Raw genomic sequence first — 20,672 nt, 5'->3', positions numbered from 1 at the left:
CATGAAGGCATCCATCAAAACACTTAGCCAGTCAGCATTCTTGCATTAGTCTCACCTCGATGCCTTAATGTATTGGTTTGTGTTCGTATTAGATACAGCGCTGGCTTCACGAGCGAAGGTGTTTGGGGACCATCGGTAAATTGTAGGATCTAGCAATAGCTTCCTTGAGAGGCATTTAAGGAACATTAGTACATTGTAGCGTCTAGTGTTAACGATTGCATGTGAGCTGTTCAGGGGACATCTGTAAATCGTACCATGCAAAAAACAAAACAACCACTCTCCCCTCTAAAATGCATGAAACTAAAGATTTGTGCGATGTCATTTTTGTGAAAATGCTTTTATATAATTGGTATCAAAAAAGTATCCTTCAGGTACCGGTACTGAAGTCAAGGTACTGGTACCGTTATTTTTACCCAGGTCGACACAGCAGAGACTTGAAAAATGGCCGCCTTACATAATTTCCTGTATGAAGCGCTGAACAGCTGACTACAAGTCAGGCAGAAAGTTAGTCAAAACCTGAAAAACTATTAGTATTAGATTAGTATTACTTTTGGCACAATTTGATTAGACTTAATATTATTTCACAACACCCTTTTGTTTTTCTCCGAGTTATTGAATTCTCAACATCTGTTAAACTAATAGTTTATAAAAATCACACCAGCGTCGAGTCTTACTATTTAAAAAAAACAAAACATAAAAAATAGCTATTTTATTCTTTACAGTAGCTCAGGGTGTCCTACGTTTTTTATCACAGCCTGTAGCCTGATTAACTCGCCACTTCTCCTCTTAAGGATATACCCGTTTTTTTTTTGTTTCTATTATCTCCTCTCACCCTGATCTTACCAGTGAGTCACGGTATCACCACCTCTGCATTGATGTTGAAGTGCCAGGTTAGACGATTCAGGTGGTGAGTCATGTAGTTTAAGTGTTATTTGAAGAGGTGTGTTTGAAAATTCAAGATCAATTTTAAACAGTGCTCCTGATGAAAAACCACCATAACTTCAAAGCTCTCTTTAAAGTACCGGGTCTCGGCTGTAGGAGTCTTTCTCTTTTTGTTGTCTGCAAACTGAAATTTTAATTCTATGCTAATATTGAATTTGTAATAGCAGGTGTCAGGATCTAGAAACCGATTATCTCAATTTCGAACAAAACTTTCATCATGAAATCAAGTTTTTTTTTTTTTTTCCATGCCTGTGGCTTTTAATAAACAGAATCAAGATGAATAATCCATTTGTACAGATCTAGAAACAGATCAATGCTCCCTGCCTGCATGCCCATACAACAAGAACTAATACTCAACCACAAAATATGAAAATGACTTGGAGGCACATATGGAGATGATTACCTCCTCCTGCAGTTTTGGGTTTGCAGATCTTTTATGAGACATGAAACTTACTTTTCATCTGTACTTCTGCCTCGCAGAGTTTTCAGTGCAAATCCTCCCTTCCCGAGCAGCCGAACAGCCTGTGGTCTCCGATGTCATTAACAGTGAGCAGAAAGGCTGCATTTAATTTAGCGGGCGCTGGCTGGAAAATGGAAAACAGTGAAATGTACGCAAGACAGAGAGGACGCGTGTTAGCATGTCAACATTTTATACATCCATCTTTGTACAGCTCTGTCTCTCCACCTCAACCCTGTTTATCTCTTCCAAAAGTCTCTCTTCCTTCCACCCAAACAAACGCACACAAACAAGCCAACACAAACATTCTAATGAATACTGAATATTTTCAGTATGTTCTAACCCTATATAAAAATAAAGACTCCGTTAAAGCTGTACTTTTGTCTGTGCACTTGCACACATAATGTGCACGGACAAAATGAATGCATTTTATTGATGTCGCTCTGTGTTACTGGCTGCAGACAATGGGCAGACAGATGCAATAAAAGCTGTATTGTATTGTACTCTTCACACACACACGCACACACACACACACGCTCACACACACACACACACATGCACGCGCACGCATGCACGCACACACGCACACACGCACACACGCATGCCCCTTGCTCCGGTTTCAGCATCTGACGCAATCCCGGGAAACAGAGACAGCAGTGTTTTCCCAGTTAGAAGCACTCGTAACAGCAACAGCCGTTTAACTTTCTCTTGGCAGGATTGCGTTTTCTTGCGATATGCTGATTAATGATGCATCGTGTCATTTCACATCTCATAAGAACAGCAGAGAGAAATTCTCATTACCGCTTGGCACGTTGATCTATGGCTCAAAGTACAATACTTTGTTATGTATTTCTTCCGAATGGGAATTTGCACAAATGGAATATTTGCACAAATGCTGAAATCCCAACACGTGAGCACATCTGAAAAAAGAAAGAGGATTTTCTGTTCAGAAAGACATGAAATGAAAATCTGTTTTATATAGTGAGGACGCAAATATAGTTACAAAAAAAATGCAATTATTATGGTATTTATGGTGTTGTTGTCTGCAATCTGCAATTTTTCATTTATTTTAAAAGGACACGGCCAATGTCTCCTTTTGTTGCACTCCTCTGGGATCATTTGGAAAGTATCTTCTAACCTCTTCAGGTTTGCCCTCACAAAAGTAAAATGTTTAGTATTTCATTTTGATTTTGATAGATTTTCAAAGTCTTGTGTGCCTTTTTAAGTTGTGCGTTAGCAATGTATAACCTTCAATCAAACAATTTTACCCAACGTCTTTAATTGAAGTAGGCCTCTCAGGCTTCTCTGCTTGTGTTAATTCATACAAATTGCTGTCCAAAAAAAAAAAAATCCTAAATACACCACTTCTGATGACTGTATCATGTTATTTATTACAATAAATTCCTACAAATGTAGTTGTGGATCACCAGTTGCAGCAGCCAGCTGCTAAAGCTACAGATGGATGCACGAATGTATTGTGGAGCTGTTGATATTCTGCAGGAATGTTTTGATTGTATTGGCCTTGCAATGGACTCACTCTGTTTTTATTGGAGGAGTAAACTACAGACTGCACTAGGCAAATTTTGGCTGCCAAAAATATTTATAATGGGTGCATCAGTGGCACCCATGTGTTATGTAAAGGTATGTTGCTGTGAAAGGACTCCCTAATTAATGTCTTGTTTAGCTTTATTTATGGACTATTAACATAATTAGGTCCATGATTATGGTGCAACATTAGACAGCCTGAGGGCCGTTTGTTGATTAGTGAGACTGTGGAGACATCTCAGAATATTGCTCTCTGGTTTATACGGCTCAAATGACCAACTCCCATGATACTTGAATCCATTTTTCTCACCTCCTTTATCTATTACGCTCCTGTGGTGCAGTGTGAGAGAAGTGCAGTGTGTTACCATTGAGGAAGTTTTCGAGTTTAAAGCCCTTTAACTACAGGCTGCACTGTAGCTCAGCCCCGAGTTCATGAGTTGTGACTTGTTTGCTGCCGTTTCCAGAAATAGCAGAGGCCATGGAGGTTAACATTTCGTTGGATGTTTAGCATATATTATGTAATTTTAGTCACATAGAATTTGTCTTCATAACTTGGATAATAGCATGCGACTGAGGAAAACATTGATTTTCCCAACGGCCTCATCTTTTCCCTCTGTGACTTTGCATTTTCTGCATTACGTTACCTCCCTGTTAGTTTGCTAAATTGTTAACCCCTGTGGCTTTGAGACTCTGTCCACGTTGCCGTAGCCACCCAATGGTGTTTTAACAACAAAACCACATGAACACAAGCTTCTGAAATAATCTTATCCACCTCATAGAAGTTTTCTGTCCAAATACTTTTTGAGGCCACTTCATGTAATATTGTTACAATGCGTTTAAGGGTAAAACCGGGCACTCAAGAAACTACGACAGCAGTATAACAAAACACAAAGATCAGACATTACACAAATGTCAAAAGTTATAGGATATCATTGCTGATTTCCCCTTTTTTATTTTGATTGGTGCTCTTCATAGATTAATGTGCTGAAACAAATCCATGAACTCTTTGTTCAATGTTAAATCTACATTCTGTGTATCAGGGGGCTGTTACCATGAGATTAGTTACAAGAGCAGTAAATTGACTCCCAATTTGAACCATCAAAGCAGTTAGCCACTCAGTTAGTTGCATTAGCTTCACATTGCTGCACCTTTTCCTTGTTTTGTTTTTTTGTCTCCACAGACACAGCAGTTGGTCGAGTATAGGACTCACCTCACCGTGCTGCACACAGGCTTTTGACTGGGTTTAGCAGCATCAGTCACATTACTGAAGCGGGTACCAGAGTAACATCAGGGCAAAGCGTTTGGCTCTCAGTTGTACAGTTTGATCCGTATTAGCCTTTAAAATGTTGTTTAAAATATGTGCATACATTAAATCTTTGTAAATAAAAATAAAAGACAAATCTGTGGAATGTCAAAATGTTATTATACACTATAAAATATGCTCTTCACTGGCAGTTAAGAAAGCTAATTAAATACAGATTTTGGCCATGAGGTTTGAAAACTGGGCTTGTGGCCAGAATTGCATACGCTAATAAGAAGAGCTCCGATCTCTTTCCGCCCCTACTGGAGTGTGAATGTGTGTAATCACGAAGTTTGGGCAGGTTGTTGGCCAAAAGGTGTGCATGCTTTTGTTTATAAATATAGGTGACTGACATTTGTGCTGCTTTTTTCTTGTGAAATTGCAAATTAAACTCGGTGATATGCGTGACAGCATGTCGGTCACCCCTGATGAGCAGCAACTTGTTTATCCGTGTCTGGTGAAGGGAAATAACTCGATAGGTTTTGACCCCCAGTTTCAGTCTGTTGCCTTAAGCTTGTGGTTGTTCCCATATGCATTTTTCCTCAAAGCTTGGCCTTCTGGATCATCAACCGAAATATATATATGCACACAAAATCAATATTGTGTTGCCTGAAAGCACCCTGCCTCGGTGCCGTAATGTGAAGCTACAAACTGATAAGCCACAGGTTTGAGTTATTGCACCGGCTGGGAAGAGTTGCACTGTGGTTCAGAAGAATGTGCTTTTACCAGGTATGAGGAACAGAGTGAGCGAACAGGCACGAGGAACAGGGTACTACAGAGGAAAAAAGTAATCCCTTGTGCAGGATCAGAGAAAAACTGAAATTCTACCAAACAGGTTACATCTGACAGATAAAGAGTTGCACTTTTTCTCCTGCAAGCTCCATCCTTTTGTTCTCTGTCTCTTTTCTCTGTAACACACACATGTACACATTTCACTTCTGTCTTCTGTCTCTCCTGACACACACACACACACACACACACACACACACACACACACACACACACACACACACACACACACACACACTCATTCATTCACTCACACACACACACAGTTCTGTTACCCAGAGGCTTGAGACTTTCTGCTTTAGTCTAACTTTGTGATCTGGCTGCATGCTGGGACCAGCAGGCCCGGAGACAATGCTGTCTAACTTCCTGTTGCTGCTCTCACACATCACCACCATCACCCACAAATATGGACGTGCATACAAAGCACCTGACAGCCGTCTCTAACTGTGGATTGGATTTCATTCTCGGAATGAATTCCTTATGGATGCCTTTATTGATTCAGGGTGCCTCTGGTCCTGTTAATTCCGCTCAGCCCAGTTTTGATTCACTTGGTGTTGCCTGAAGGTGACTGCTCCTGGTGAGAAGTGGGGCAATACAGCCGAGAGTGTCAGAGGACAGGATAGACAGAGAGTGAGGTAGAAGTGAGAGATTTACGGTAGTTAAAGAAATATAGGAAGAGAGGCAGGTAATGAATTGAGGATGTTAGGGCTTCGTATGCGACTCCACTCTTTGAACTTTTTTTTTTAATGAAAAACCAAGTGAACAATAGAGTAAATTACTGATTTTCATCTTAATGCACCAAGGAGGTTTTATTTTCACTCTGTTCCTATATCTTATGCTTATTATGATAATGAGGCATTACATAAAACACTCAATAAATTGCAATGGGGAGGTTGTGTGTTTTTTTGCATGTGTGAGTGCATGTATGTGTCAGAGGAGGAACAGGATTGTGTGTGTGCGTGTGTGTGTGTGTGTGTGTGTGGGTGGGTGAGTGGGTGTAGGCATGCATATGCATAGTACATGCAAGCGCCAAGGCCAAATGCATGTATTGATCACCAGTCAAATAACCTAAACATTACTCTGCAGTAATTCATTAAGGTGCAGGAATAAGATCAACTTCGGAGAGATGATAGAAAAAGGATTTAAATTCTACTAATATTTCAGTGAAGAAGAAACATTGGATGTATATTATATATGTAGTCAGAAATATGAAACATTAAACACATTATTCAAAACGTGGGCGTATTAAACCCGAGTCAGAAAGAAGACGAAGTGTCTTTTGTCCCCTCCAAACACTTTCCTACCTTCCCCTTCTACACAGAAATGCCATTATCAGTGGTTCAGAAGATGTAAAGAAGGAACATGTTGTTCTTTCTGCTGTAACTTTGCTACCAGGGTGTGAATGGACTTAGAGGAGTTATTTGTCATTGTCAGGCTGAGTGCCCCACTGCCTGTCTGCTGGTTAACCTGTTTTGCAAGAAGTTTTCATCTCTCTTTACTTGTTTAAAGTTTTTATTTCTGCACCTAACCCCACTTTTTCCCTTTTCATTTCTTACCTGCAGTCTGTCTTTCATCTTTTTTGTTTTGCTTCTCCCTGAGCCAAACTCTGCACACTTTCCACGGCTCTCTTTTAGTTCCTGTATAATATATCCTCTCTCTCTTCTCTATTTTTTCTGTCTTTGCTTGATTGTTTACATTCTGGACTTTTTTATGATGTACATGGTACATAATGTTAAAATGGGCACCATGTGAATGATGTGGCTGAGTTTATTTTCCAACCACTTCTTTCTTGTTCCTCTTTCAGGTTTGGAGAAGGTTGGTCGTGACTCCAGTTATGAACAAGAGGGGAAGGTTCAGTTTGTGATGGATGCCGTGTACGCCATGGCCCACGCTCTGCACCGCATGCACCGGGAGCTCTGCTATGGCTACCCAGGCCTCTGCCCGCGGATGGCCAGTAACATCGATGGCAAAGAGCTGCTCAGCCACATTCGTGCCGTCAACTTCAATGGTGAGTTTTACACTTAGATTCCAACATGGTGGTTCTTTTTCAGCTTATCTGAAATTCTGGATGAAGTCGGATGCATATGGATTCAAATGTGGACCGAAACATTTATGAACAGACAAACATCCATGGCTCGTCAGGCACACAGGGTCACACAGCAAACATCCTACGAAGCAGAACTCAGTCTTCCAGATCCCTGACATCCATCTGACCTTTTAAATCCTTCCTGTCACCATAATTTCATAACTTGTCTTCTTTCCAGTGTTTTACAGCTGCCATCAGTCCTTCCAGACTGAGCATAGGGCTGAAAGATATTAAAGTTCTGTAATTTAACAGCAGGACTCCAGACTAAAACGTCTCTCATTTGAGCACCAGTGCAAAATTAGACGGCTGCACTTTCGGTTTTGTGGCAGGATGTAAAAGAAGGGACGTACATCATTTAGAACAGCAGCACAGAATGAGATCTGTTCATTATAACAATGTTTTGTATGGAAAATGCGGTTAGCAAAGTAAAACTTGATAGCTGCATTTCTGGCGGCTTGCAATGTCACTGGGCAAATGTTGCTATGACAACACTGCAGAGAAAGTTTGCATCTTCGACTGTCATTTCTAAAGTTATATTGGACTCCAGCCCTGACTTATTTGAAAAAGTGGTCATAACATGCAATCAATTGGCTGCAGGCTGAAGCACAATATAACAAACACAATAGGATTTTCAAATGATGTACTGTAGTGTGATGTGGAAACACTATTGCTATTATAGCACTCATTCGAGGCAGCAATCAGCCTTCAAAGTCTAGGCCATTCTTGTTGCATAAACATTCACTGTACTTGTATTCTTGCTGTTTTCATTCACCGTGACTTGACATGTTCAGCTCCTACTTTAACAATGCTTATCCGAGCTCCTCTTCTAATTTGTCAAATCCTCATCATAAAACAGGTCACGTTGCGTTTCACCTTTAAAATTAAGTTAAGCTTGCTGCTTACCCCTAACATATTATCTATTTTACAACCTCCCTCCCCCACCCCCCATTTACACAACTTCCTCAGATTTTAAGTGAGTGAAAAACATTTGCTCATTTCTAAGTAGAATCAGACGTCTCATTTGAATATTCTCTTATTAATCTCTTTTCCCCCTGATGTGCCCGCACCTGCTTTTCCTGTCAGTCTTTTCATTTCCTGTGTTCCCCTGTCCAGTATTGTATGGAATACATAATGTCTGATGAGTTAGAGAGTAGGAGAGCAAGCGGTGCAGAAAGGAGGTCGCACTGTGAGGAGTACAGGAATGCTTGTCTGATTTAGAGGTAAGATTAAAATTGCATGCATGCGTCTGTGGGGGAATGTGCGCGAAATGTGTGTCGGTGTTGGTTGTTTCCTGTGCTATCTGCGTCTGTCATTGTGAGAACTGTCAAAAACCAATTCACAGGTAGGCACTGATTGCTCTGTCATACTTCAACAGCAGTTCTCTGCTCAGGTGTGTTTCTTGGTTATTGCCGGCCCGGAGGGGGAAGAAATCATCCCATAACTACAAGGTCATATACTTTATCCCCAGATGAATGTCTGAGGCCTTCTCACTTACAGTTGCCCTGCACAGAATGAGCTGTACACCACCCTAGCAGTAATTCCAGACAGAATAAAAAACTAGATTAGATACAGCTAAAAACGATATGGGAGTACTAGTTTGATGTCAAGCTATCGAGCGGTTTCAGAAGCTAATGACACCTTCACATGACACTACAGAAAGTTCTGGAAAAGAGCATCAACTACAGTAAATGTCCAAATTATAATGTAATGAATCTGTAGCTGCGTGCCTCTTGTAGTGACTGTCAGTATCACACACTGTATCTGATACCGATCAAATGCATTGTCTTATTAAGTCTTAAAATAAGATTAAAACAAGCAATAGATAAGCCATAATGAACTCCACACATACTTCTTCCTTCTACTAGTCAATTACAATGAACCAAAAATGAAGGAAGGATGCAGTAAGAAGATGTCACACCACAAATCAGTCAAGTCAAGCATGTTAAATAGCTGAAATAGGAGAATGTGATATTGGTCCTTGACCATAGTACCAGAAAAGCAAGAATAAAAAGGAGGCAAATGAGTTGCCAATCTGTGTCACATCTGAGGGTGTGTAGAAAACAAGAATTAGAGACAATTTGCTATTTCATGATTGCAATATGTAAGTGTCAACAGCAGTAACATTATATCTGGAAAAAAATATATATATTTGTGTACAGACACCTCCTTTCACCCCAACCAGCAAGTTTTAAAGTTACAAAGATAAATCTCTCCAGGTTTTGTTTTTTTTCCACAGAGGACTGATGGTTTATCTTCGATTTCTGGAAGCACTAAAAAGTATTGGCATTTAGGGAAGGTTTTTTTGTGCACAAAATTGTTTCACATCTTGAATTATTTTTCTTCCAGCTTCCAAAACACAGTTTTGTTTACAGAGCTCTGACATGATGATTTAAAGGGATTTGTAGAAAGTATCCTTGGTGTCTTTGCATATTTAAGCTAAACCATTAAACAGCATCATTTGCACCAATACGCCATTTTTTCGGAACTTTTCTAACCAAAATTCAGATTTAATATCTTCTAAGGTCTTCTCCGAGAATCTTAACCCAGGTACTTTTTTTGTTTGGCTGTTATTAAATGTTTCAAAGCGTGAGACTGAGGTGCAGAAGAGGAGCGATGGGGTTTGTTGGGGGGTTGTTTGTTGTATTTACTCGTATCTGCCTTTTTCACATCAGACAGAACCATACACATTTTAAAGCTTTTAAGCTTGGCTATTTTGTGTGTCTTGGAGTTTAAGTTATATTTGTGTTTTCCAATTAAAATAGTTTTTTGTTATCGACCTGTTTAGGCTCGACATGACATTGATAACACTAAAAGAAGAAAAGGGTCTCTAAGTCGCTCCGTGTTTACCACACATAAAGGGAGAGGGAAAGAAAAAGTTAAAGTTGCTGGGGCATGGCTTCTCTTTCTCTCTGCTGTCCTTGGATCCATACCAATTCACCTTTCAAGCAGGAGCATGAGAGAACAAGACAGAGTGAGAGAACAAGTCAAGGAGGGCAGAAAAGCGAGGGCAGTTGCAGGAAACAAGATTTGAAAAGAAGAAACCAAGAGCTAATTAGAAAGTGTTCAACTCCTGTATCTTTGAGGTGGACTTCCCCTCTAACAAGATAGACAACACTTCTTCTACACCATGTTATATGCTTGATATTTATTGATAAAAGTTCTTTAGCTTGTAGCAAGTTCAAAAACTTTAATCATTTGGTTTCAATCCTCCAGACAGCAAGAAAGATCTACCCTGCTGAGGTATTATTCATCTTTAAATAATACCCTATACTGAACAGTGTTTGCTTTGATGAAAATTATACTTTCAATATTTATCATTATTTTACCACATTTCCACTGTCAAAAAAAGTGAATGATAATATATCTTCATGAGCAGCAAATAAGAAAATAAGAGCTTACCTTAAACCACCTACTAGAATAACGGCAGAATGTCTGCGCATGCACGCAAGCACGCACGCACACTACAGAGGTTGGGGCATTGCAGAGCAAATATGATGAACGATAAGTAATCTGACCCTGGAGCATCTGCGACACACTGCGCTGTCCAGCTTTTATTTGTCGGGGAGTTTATTGGCTTATCGAGGCAGATACACACGGTAATTCGTATAAAAATCATGCAGACAAACACAGACTAATGGACACACCTACCGAGGTGGACTAACGGAACCCAAAAGTAAAACAAAGCAAATCATTGGATGCAGAAAACCTTTTTCTGAAGCATATAGCTGCTGTATTTTACTAATGTGAAAAGGAAAAGTCTTAATATAAGCAGACAAAAAAAAAGGGAAATTGTCCTTTAGTTTAAATCAAACTTGTGTAAATATCTAAACTATGTGCATCAACCTACTGTCTAAAGAGAGAAAAGGAAAGAGCCTCAGTCAATAGATTGTAACGCCATTCTGTATGGAGCAGCAGTCAAGGAACATGAAATGAAATGTTGTTGAGAGTATCAAAAGATGTGATACTCTCTGGTGAATCACGGTGTTCCCGATTAACATCCAGCTTCCAAAGATAAAGGAGTTTCATCAAAAGGCACAGTAACAGTGGGTTTCTTTTTCCCTTAACTGAACTGCTATTAGTTTGATTTGAGAACAAACAAACAAAATCCATATCGTCACCAGTTTCGAAATTTAACCTGTAACTAAAAGGAAAACAAAAAGAAATCCTGAAAATGAAATACAAAGTAAAAGTATTATAACAGAGGGACACTAAAAAAAAACTGTAACCGATATCGAACCCAACATTTTTATCAATGTGTCTGTTCACGTTGTCGAGTACTGACTGTTTAAATTTTCTGCTTGCTCACTCTGAGCAGGTCTGTGGAGTGACAGATTCACCAACACACACACACACACACACACACACACACACACACACACACACACACACACACACACACACACACACACACACACACACACACACACACACACATTGTGGTTGCACACACAGATTAATTTCTTCTGTTGGTTGTAAGTGGTTCCCAGAAAGGTTTTTCAAATGACATCCTTGCTAATGTTTTTATCTCCATTACTCTCCCCTGTCCCCTCACCCTGCTCCTCCGTCTTTTTTCTTTCCCTGTCATGATTCTGTCGTTCATTTGTCTTCTCCGTTTCTCTGTTCTGTCCTCCTCACCACCTCTCTATTATTCTTTATCTCCTGTTAGCATTTTATTAGACTCTCAGTCGCTTTTGTGTGCTCCTGTCAGTCCAGCTCCCTAAAGCCGTTGACTCATCAAGCGACGTCTTAAATATACACGTTCTGTTCACCCCTTCATTTTTTTTTGTTATGTCAAGGATTTATTATGCCTCAAATGGGAAGGAAATACAAGCAGGTTCTATCGAGAGATGTGTGATTTATTTTAAAACACCTCTGAGAGTGCATATGTGGTATAAGCAGCTCTATGTCGGGCATGTCGCTCTACTTGTTTTCCAGGCCGAGAGGAATCTACATAGTTCAATTGTTATTATTTCAGCTTTCGTTTGCCTTTTGTTTAAAGTTACAGCTCACATTTTGTTTTTAATAAACAGGTTACAGCGACAAAGGTTGAAACGCCCACATTTATGTACTAACATAGGATTTGGTTTGGGAAGGAAATGTTTTTCTGCTCATGCTAATATACACACTCCCTCTGACTGAAGAGTTTATGGTTATTTGTTTTGAATAGTGGTGGGTGACAAATGTTTCGCATTTGTTATTTTTCTGAATCTGAAAAAAAAAAAAAAAGTCTCAATAACGTGTAATCTCATAATTTCATGTTGATGGAACCCAGGCGTTATTCGGCACACACATATCGAGTCATAGTTCATTGTCACAGTCGACATTTGGGTGCATTTTGTTGTGCAGTTTGTGTTCCATTGCCGGAAGAGGTGCAGAGCAGAACACCGAACTATAGCTTCAACAATTGAGACAAACTGCTGAACACCCACTTTAAAACCAGTGCGGCTCACTCAGGCTGGGTGCAGAAAATAACAACGTCCACAGTTTTTAAACAAAACAGTTTCCAAAAGTCCAATCCTTGCAGAGTTTTAAAAAAAAAAGAATCTTCCTGGAGACAAGGTTAACAACAATGCTAGTGAGTGATTTGCCCTTTCATTTCATAATTTCCGTACATTAAGACGACTAAGATGTTTCCAATAACTCTTAAAGATTAAAAAGGAACCTGAAAACAACCACCATTCTCACACTTACTGCTACTTTTTGACCCTCACTTTGCATCACCGTCAGCTTTTTCATTTGGAGGCCAGTGGGCAAAGGACAATGCAGTGAAGAGGAGCCAAAATATAAATATAAGAATAGTTTTGAATCAAGAATCACTTCTGAAAGGAATCAGGACACCAAGAATCGGAAATTAATTGTGAGATTGCCAAAGATTTTCACCTCTAGTCTGCAAAGTAAGAGAACGATAACAAAAATTGTGCCTATTTTTGTCTTTTATGTGGGCATATATGTGTGTGTGTGTGTGTGTGTGTGTGTGTGTGTGTGTGTGTGTGTGTGTGTGTGTTTTGTCATGCAAGGTAGCTCCCATTGTGATCCTATCACTTGCAGGTTATGTCTCCTGCCGAGAGAGAAGATGGACGTCCCCGTGGGATCCCACTTGCACTAATTAGAGGGGCTTGACTTTGAGATGATGAACTCTGTACCTGGCTGAACAACCCCGGGGAGGAAGAGACAGAGAGAGAGAGAATGAAACAGGGAGGGACAGTGGTGATGAGATGGAGGGACTGACCAGCTGGGGGTGATGAAGCTCACCTGTTCATAATGACCTCAGGGAGACAGAGAGAGAGAGACAGGAGGAGAGTACCGAAGGAGTAGCTTCGCTCAGAGATGATGAACTTTACCAGGCATTAATGATCTTGGAGAGAGGAAGACGGAGCAAAAGGGGACAGAGAGGGTTACAGGGCGTCGAGAGTCTACCTGGGCCAAATGACCTTGGAGGAAGTCGGAGGATAGAACATATGGAGAGGAGAGGAGATGAGGGAGGCATATACCGGCGGAAGAAATGAGAGGACAGAGATGAACAGCTGGCTTGGATAATGGGAGAGCCTGTTGGCAGGAGAGGCAAAGAAAATGTGCAAAAGACAATGAGGAAAAGGTGTGAGGGGGTCGATAGGTAACAGACACATGAACATTGCATGGCCAATAACAACTTTGGATGGAAGGAAGCAGGGAGAGAAGAGAGAGTCATCTGCAGTCTATCCTTTCGGCAAGGAAAGAAAAAATGTAGAGAAACCCAGTGTAGTAAGAGTAAAAAAAAAAAATAAAGGCATGTAATACTTCATGAGCTGATTGAAATGACCTTGAATAGAACAGGGAGACGGACACTGGGGGATGTGTATCAACTTCCGCTTGATGACTTCGACAAGAACAAAACTGCAAGAAAACAACAGGAACGATGCATTTTATGTTGTATAGAGAATGATGTTGGACGAAATGAAGAGAGAGACGGCATAGAGAGAGAGGGAGACTGTAAAAACTTTACATGAACACATCCATCTTGTGAAAAAAAAGCGAACGGACAGGCAGGTAGAAAAATAAGTGAGGAAAAAGGTGTGGGAACTCCGAGGTGCTAAACATTTGTGGTCAGGGCAACCGTGGGAAGGAGAGAATGGAGAGAAAATCAAAGTCTTGGTTTCATGTTAAAATTTCAGATAAGAGGAAGAAGAGAAGAGGGAGAGGAACTTGATGGCAGACACATAATAAGCTTCGGCCACGGCCTCAAAAATGGGGTTCAATTTGAAAAAAACTTACTTTGCAAGTGTTGGTATCATGCAGAATTGTTGATGGTAGAACATTTGTTTTACTAACCTTGCTAAGAATTCAACTCTTCGTTGCTTCAAATGTCTGTAACTTATGTGATGGTGTATGGAGATAGTAATACAAAGTGAAAATAGAACCACAAGTACAGTCCTAGAACAAAAAACACAGCACCAGTATTGTGAGATTGACTCCACTGAAACATAAAGTAAGTGAAGTGAGGGGTGTAGTAAGAAGGGTGTGTGACACAGACATAAAAACACAACAGTTAGCCGCCACTGTGTCTACAACAGAAAGCCTTGTGTGAGCGGCATGTTTAGCATCTGCTGCCAGTGCACCATCTGTGTGTCTGCACAGGAGGAGATCAGGTACCGTGTGGAGAGCAGGTTATCCTTGTTTTGGAAATGCTCAGAGACCAACACACAAAAACTGAAGTTATGCACTTTGTATTAAGAACGGGGCTAGAAACAGATTATAAACTGAGTTTATCATAAATTCAGGCGGTAGATGTAAACAATAACCCAATACAAATCTGAAATAACATCTGAAACTTTGCATTGTGGATATTTAGATATCTCATTCCTCCATGCAGGTCTTCGGCACATTCATGTGTCATTTTTCACGTGGACACAGATCTAACTCCTCAGTTTAACACATAATCTCCTATTTACTACCTGCGGCCCACTTACAAGCAGCAGGTAGTAAGTAGGAGATTATTGACATATTTTCTAATCTGATACCGGTAATGTCACCTTGCCTACTCCCTTACAGTGCACAACATGCGAGAATCACCTTACATACAGCCTGGAGCTGGATGTTTAGTTGGTTGTTGAGTATTGTCGGTGTCAGCTGCTGTTCGAGAGTGACAGACAGTGAGGCCAAACAGCTGTATGATAGGAAGTGAGGATACATACTGCTAATATACTGACACATCCTGATAACTGGAGGGTATATATATAGATTGTACTCTCCATATAGTTTTTTTTCACCTACTCTTGTCTTCTTGTTATTATCTTCTCAGTAATATATATCTCCCCTTGTTACTGCAAGAGGATAATTGGCTGAATATAATTTTAGGTAAGAAAACAGAACACGAAAGGTAGATACAAAAACAATCAGACAGACAGCCAAAGCGACACTAGACAGTCTGACATGTATCCACGCAGACGCGAAAACAAACCCAGAATTGAATTGAGTTTGAGAAAATGAGAAATAATAATTTGTTATTGCATATCCCAAAATGCCATTAAATCTCACGTCTTCTTTGTGTGTGTGTGTGTGTGTGTGTGTGTGTGTGTGTGTGTGTGTGTGTGTGTGTGTGTGTGTGTGTGTGTGTGTGTGTGTCTTTTTAATGTTGACACCAGAAATATATAATTTTTTTGGTCAGGAATGCGTTGTTAATCAGGATTAGCATTAACCGGATACAATGCAAGTCTGTCAACTGTAAAGACACGGAAATAAATACAACCACACCTAATCAGCTGGCAGACAGCATTGTGCAGGTAGACACACATGGACGTATCTTGTGCAGTGTATGTTTTGTTTTTTTAAATTTGAATGTGTTTGTGCTATTGTACATGTGTAACCTGTGTATTTGGATGGCAGGGACATCAGGAAGGGTAAAGAAGAACAAAGTAGAGATGGATTGATAATGAGCAGTGTAGGCATGTAGATATATATATATATTTTTTTTTTTTTAAATTTTAAATATATATATATATATTTACTTATGGTCTGTTCAAATGCCAATCAATACGTAGATATAAGTTAAAAAATGCTGGTGAATTATTTTGTTTTCTATGATGCATGAGCTCACAAAGTCATTATGAACAAAGACATTTGCTAGTTTGACACACACACATATATATATATATATATATATATATATATACATATTACTTTATGTGGTAACCAGTGTAATATTGTTATCAGCTGTACTCTGGTTTTCTCTTTTCGACTTCTTTTTTCCCTGTTTCTCCTGCCAGGTTTGGTAATGTAACGCCTTGTTTCTTGTTTTATTTATTTCTCATCTCCCTCGCTTTCATTCTCTCCAAATTGTTTTTCCATCGCCCGTTCAGGCTGTTTTGTCTCTTTTGATGAGCTTAATATGGCCCTCTCCCTGTCTTTTTATCGCTTTTTCTTCCTCCCCTCCCTTTCCACATTTTCTCCAGGACTGCAATGAATGCAGATCATGACTCAAATATCGGCCCCCTTAAATTTGTTTTCTGTAATTACTGGAGATTGCCACAAAAAAAGGTTTTCTTGTGCTCTGCATGTCTGCGGGGTGGGTTTCACTAAATTACCTCTATTTTTACCCACAATCTGTCCTTTGTTCCAGCCCTCTCTCCACCTTTATCTCACTTTCACTATTTAGCCAAGTGTTTCATTCACCGTGAGCACCATTTAGATCTGGATCCTCTTCAAACATTCATTGTTTCTTTTTCATGTTCTATTGTCTGCTCTGTTTCTCTCTGACAAACTGCCTTCTAGATTGTTTTTTTTTTTCTGCTCAGCTAAGGCAAAGTGATAACAAAGAGGCTGAGAAGAGAGTTGACTTTCAGAGGAATGGGTGGATAGACGGAGGGAGGAGGGGCAGTTAAAGTGCTTTGGAAGTGCACAGAGGGGAGAGGAAGAGGGGGGTAAAACAGGTAGGTTTTGACATGGAGCGCAGAGGGAAGGACGCACAGCTGGGAGGTAAAGAATGCGCACAGGGGATGGAGAGGCAAAAATCTGCTTTGAACAAGAGAGGGAGAGGAAAGAGAAACAGCTGTTTTGAATGGAGGGAGGGTTGGCCGTGAGGATAGTGCTGAAAACCGACCGGGAAAGAACAGCGAAAATAAAAAACATAGATAGAAAAGAGGCGAAAGGAGTAGAAATAAGAAATGTGGACTGGAGTTAACCAGCTTCTCAGATTCAGTTCCCCCTGCCGCTGGAGACCACTGTGAAAATGACAATGTTTTTGTTAGACGAGCTCTTGCTTCATTATTATCATTTCTGTCATTTCTTATTCTCTTTTTGTGTTTTCTTCCACTGTCTGCGTTTGTGTCACTCTCCCCCCATTAGTGCTATCGATGCATGGCACACAGATGGGAGCCTGTTGGTGAAAGCGAAGAACACACACACGCACAGACCCATGTTTTATTAATGCATGCTGCAGTGTAGTTTTTTTTGCATATCCCCATCATAAACATTTAGTCTGTGGGATGAAGACTCACTATTCATCCTCAGTGTTCCTAAAGTGAACCAGGCAAGGCTTAAGGCTTTCTAACAGCCCTTCTGCTTGTTCCTCTTCAACTCCTTTTCTCTCTTTATCTTCTCTCCTTTCTTTTGTCTCTCTGTATCTCCAGTAACAGAGAGACATCTAAGGCGGTTTCTACACTCTCTTTGCACCTCTGTTTCTATCTCTGTCATCCGGAGAGGTTTTAAACACTATGCTAATTGATATCCTCACACATTCTGTAGTTCCTCTCTCTGCCTCTCTTATCTCTTCATTTTGTTTTACTTAGTCATGCATTCTTCCCTTTTTCGCCAAGACGAAAAACTTTGGAGTCCTTTCAGCTACCCCGCTATGTAATATTCACACATTCTATCTTGTTCACCCTTATTTTCCCTATCTGTTGTGCTTTTATGTCAACCCATGTGCCTCTGCATCTGTCTGTCAGATAGGCAGGGTTTGATGCTTTCCCGCAGACCTGCTTAGTCTTATTTTGCCTCTGTCTTCCTGTGTCATTAATGTTTTGCACCCTTTTTTGCCTTTGCCTTCCTTTCTGTGGCTGTTAAGCTTGCTAAGGGTTGAGGCATTTCTGTTGTCTCGCTCACTTTTAATCTTGTATTCCTTACCTCACATTTCCCTCCTTTCTAGCTCCCACCAATGGGTGTGACTGACGTTGAATATATTTTAGTTTAGTGGGCACGCAAATCAATTCTCCGTTTTCTTTCATGTGCCAATTTTACCAATTCACCCTTATGTCACCCGTGTTCTCTCTCTGTTAGTGTGTCTCTGCCTGCAAGTTAGGTTCAGCTCATTTTACAATCCACATCGGCTTCAGTGCATGAACTCTTTCATTCGTGATTAGATATCATATTACATTATTGAAGCAATTAAGTGTGAGCTTCTCTTGCAAATCTTGAGGAAAGTTGAGAGTTGTGATATTTTTGTTGATACCCAGAGGGAAATCCTCCAACTCAGTGGGAGAGCAACAGAGCGCTGCCTCTGGCAGGCAGGGAAACAGTATCTTGCTAGAGGACACTTCAGTAGAGCCTGTTACGATGCCTTGCTGCTCCATGGAGAAAACCTGGAGAGTTAAAATAAGCCCAGAAAAAAATGTTTGCTTGCAGTCAGCAATACATACACAAATAAAAAAAATCTGTGCCGACAAGTAGAAGTTTTAGCTGTTCTCATTTTGATCAGAGCACCCAACCTCCCTCAAATACGAAACACAAACTCAGAGGTTTCATTGTTATTTCTCTAAATCAGAGCAAGTGAGACGATGCATTATGTTAACCTGCATCTGCCCCCTGGCCTCTCAGCACTCTCTGTGCCATTTAGGAGCTTGCCAGCTTGCTCTAGGTTATACAAAATTAATGCATCTGAGGCAAAGAAGAAATTAGCATCACAAGAAATGACTTTGTTCTCACACAACAGGAATTTTGCAGTAAAGTGTCGACAAAGTTATCAGCTGTTACAAGAAATATGTATATGTATGAAATATGCATACTTCTTTAATGTTGTTTTTTGTTAATTTAGGAACAAAACTGGATGAGGTACCGACTTTCAAGTCATGATAAATATTTTCCATCTTCCTTTGAATAACAGAACAGAACAGGTATCACTACAGGATGAGGGGGTGTGTTGCTAGGGCACCAGGTGAATCATTTACTTTTCAAAGTTAATATCAAACAAAGCGGGAAGTTGTGAAAATGTATATGTCCCTGCCCCTACACCGGACACATAGTGCAGCCGTAGTACGTTAACATATTCACACTTTTCTGGTTGGACTAATATTTATCTTTTTCACTTACCCAGCAGACAAACAAGTTAACATGGATTAAATCTCCCTAAAACTATGAAATAGTGCATCATAATTTCATGTTAACTTTTAATAACTCTAAACTTTCCCATGCCCTCCAACAGCTAACATTTTCCTGGAAATGTTATTTTGAATAAACCAAACAAACCCCGCACAAAATATTCATTAGGCCAGTAAACACATCCATACATCTCTTAAACCAAAACACTAATCAGGACTGATGAACGGTTGTCAGCTACCTGTTTTTCCAACATATTGGCTCGATAATGCCAGCCCCTGTCATGCCCGTTGTACGCGTGTTTGCAGTCATTTCTGCTGTTTTTAAAAGTACACTGTCTTTATCCCCTTTACCCAGAAATTGACAACAAATGATGCAAAACAAATCATAATTTCCCACTCAAGGTAACCACTGCTTTCAGAGCAAACAGTGTGCCTTCGCTCTGCATAATCTAAAGTACCTGCCAGCGTGTCTCCACTCCAAACACTAGTTTTTAGTTGCTGCTGTCTCAAGTAGCTCCAAAGAGGTATGATTGGTGTGAAGGGAAAATTGCAAGAAAACCAGCCAGTGAGAGAGGAGGGAGGAAAAGATGACGCGCTAATCACTGGACGAGAAATAGCGCTTTTTGTTTTTAACTTATTTAGCGATATTGGCTGCGTACAAGCATAAAGAATAAACCTGTCAACCCAGGCGGGCCCTCATGGTTGCTAAGGCAGCTCGTTGCTAGGGTGTTGCAGGTAGCGTCTGCAGCTTTACTTGCTGGTTACTAAGGCATTCCTGATGGCTGCTAGGACTGGGCAGCTCCTGTCACTTCCGGGAGTTGATTGGTGAGTGTAGTAGCTCGGGAGAATTGCATGGTTTCTTGAGCATGCCGCTGATGACAGGAACCTGTGAGCCTGCTGCTGCTGCTGCAGCTGCAGCTGCTGCAAACATACTAATTATAACAGCGAAAAGTGTTGTGTGTTGCCTAGCAAGCACATTAACTACGCACCAGAAATATTCATATTTAGCACTGGCTGTGTTGTGTTAAACCGAAGTGAATTTGGGTTATTAAGAGGAAGTAAGCCTGTCCGACTGTGGTGCGCACCGCAAGTTGTCAACATCCTTATTATGTCACTGCAGTTTTTACCTCATTTTGGTCTTTATTTAAGGTTAGGAAAGGGACCGGCAAATAACTACTTCAGAAAATAATCTCAAGTTTAGTTATGTGCATGTCAATCATAGTTTATACACGGATCTTTGTGCGAGCCTGACGAGAGATAATAGTC

The 20,672-nt window shown here is 40.3% G+C and overlaps 1 protein-coding gene across 3 annotated transcripts in view; it reads left to right on the top strand.

Moving 5' to 3' along the window:
* grm8a (glutamate receptor, metabotropic 8a) overlaps positions 1–20,672 on the top strand; it is a 211,173-nt gene that overhangs the window by 158,773 nt on the left and 31,728 nt on the right. For all 3 annotated transcript variants that reach the window (XM_069156778.1, XM_069156777.1, XM_069156779.1), the window contains exon 7: positions 6,838–7,041. In XM_069156778.1, coding sequence (XP_069012879.1) covers positions 6,838–7,041 — 204 coding nt within the window. The remainder of the gene's footprint in view (positions 1–6,837; positions 7,042–20,672) is intronic.

This window comes from Embiotoca jacksoni, unplaced genomic scaffold (genome assembly GCF_022577435.1).
Source record: "Embiotoca jacksoni isolate LCO1_2020_lvr unplaced genomic scaffold, fEmbJac1.0.p SCAF_21, whole genome shotgun sequence".
Classification (NCBI taxonomy): domain Eukaryota; kingdom Metazoa; phylum Chordata; class Actinopteri; family Embiotocidae; genus Embiotoca; species Embiotoca jacksoni.
This window is presented reverse-complemented; position numbering and strand designations above follow the sequence as displayed.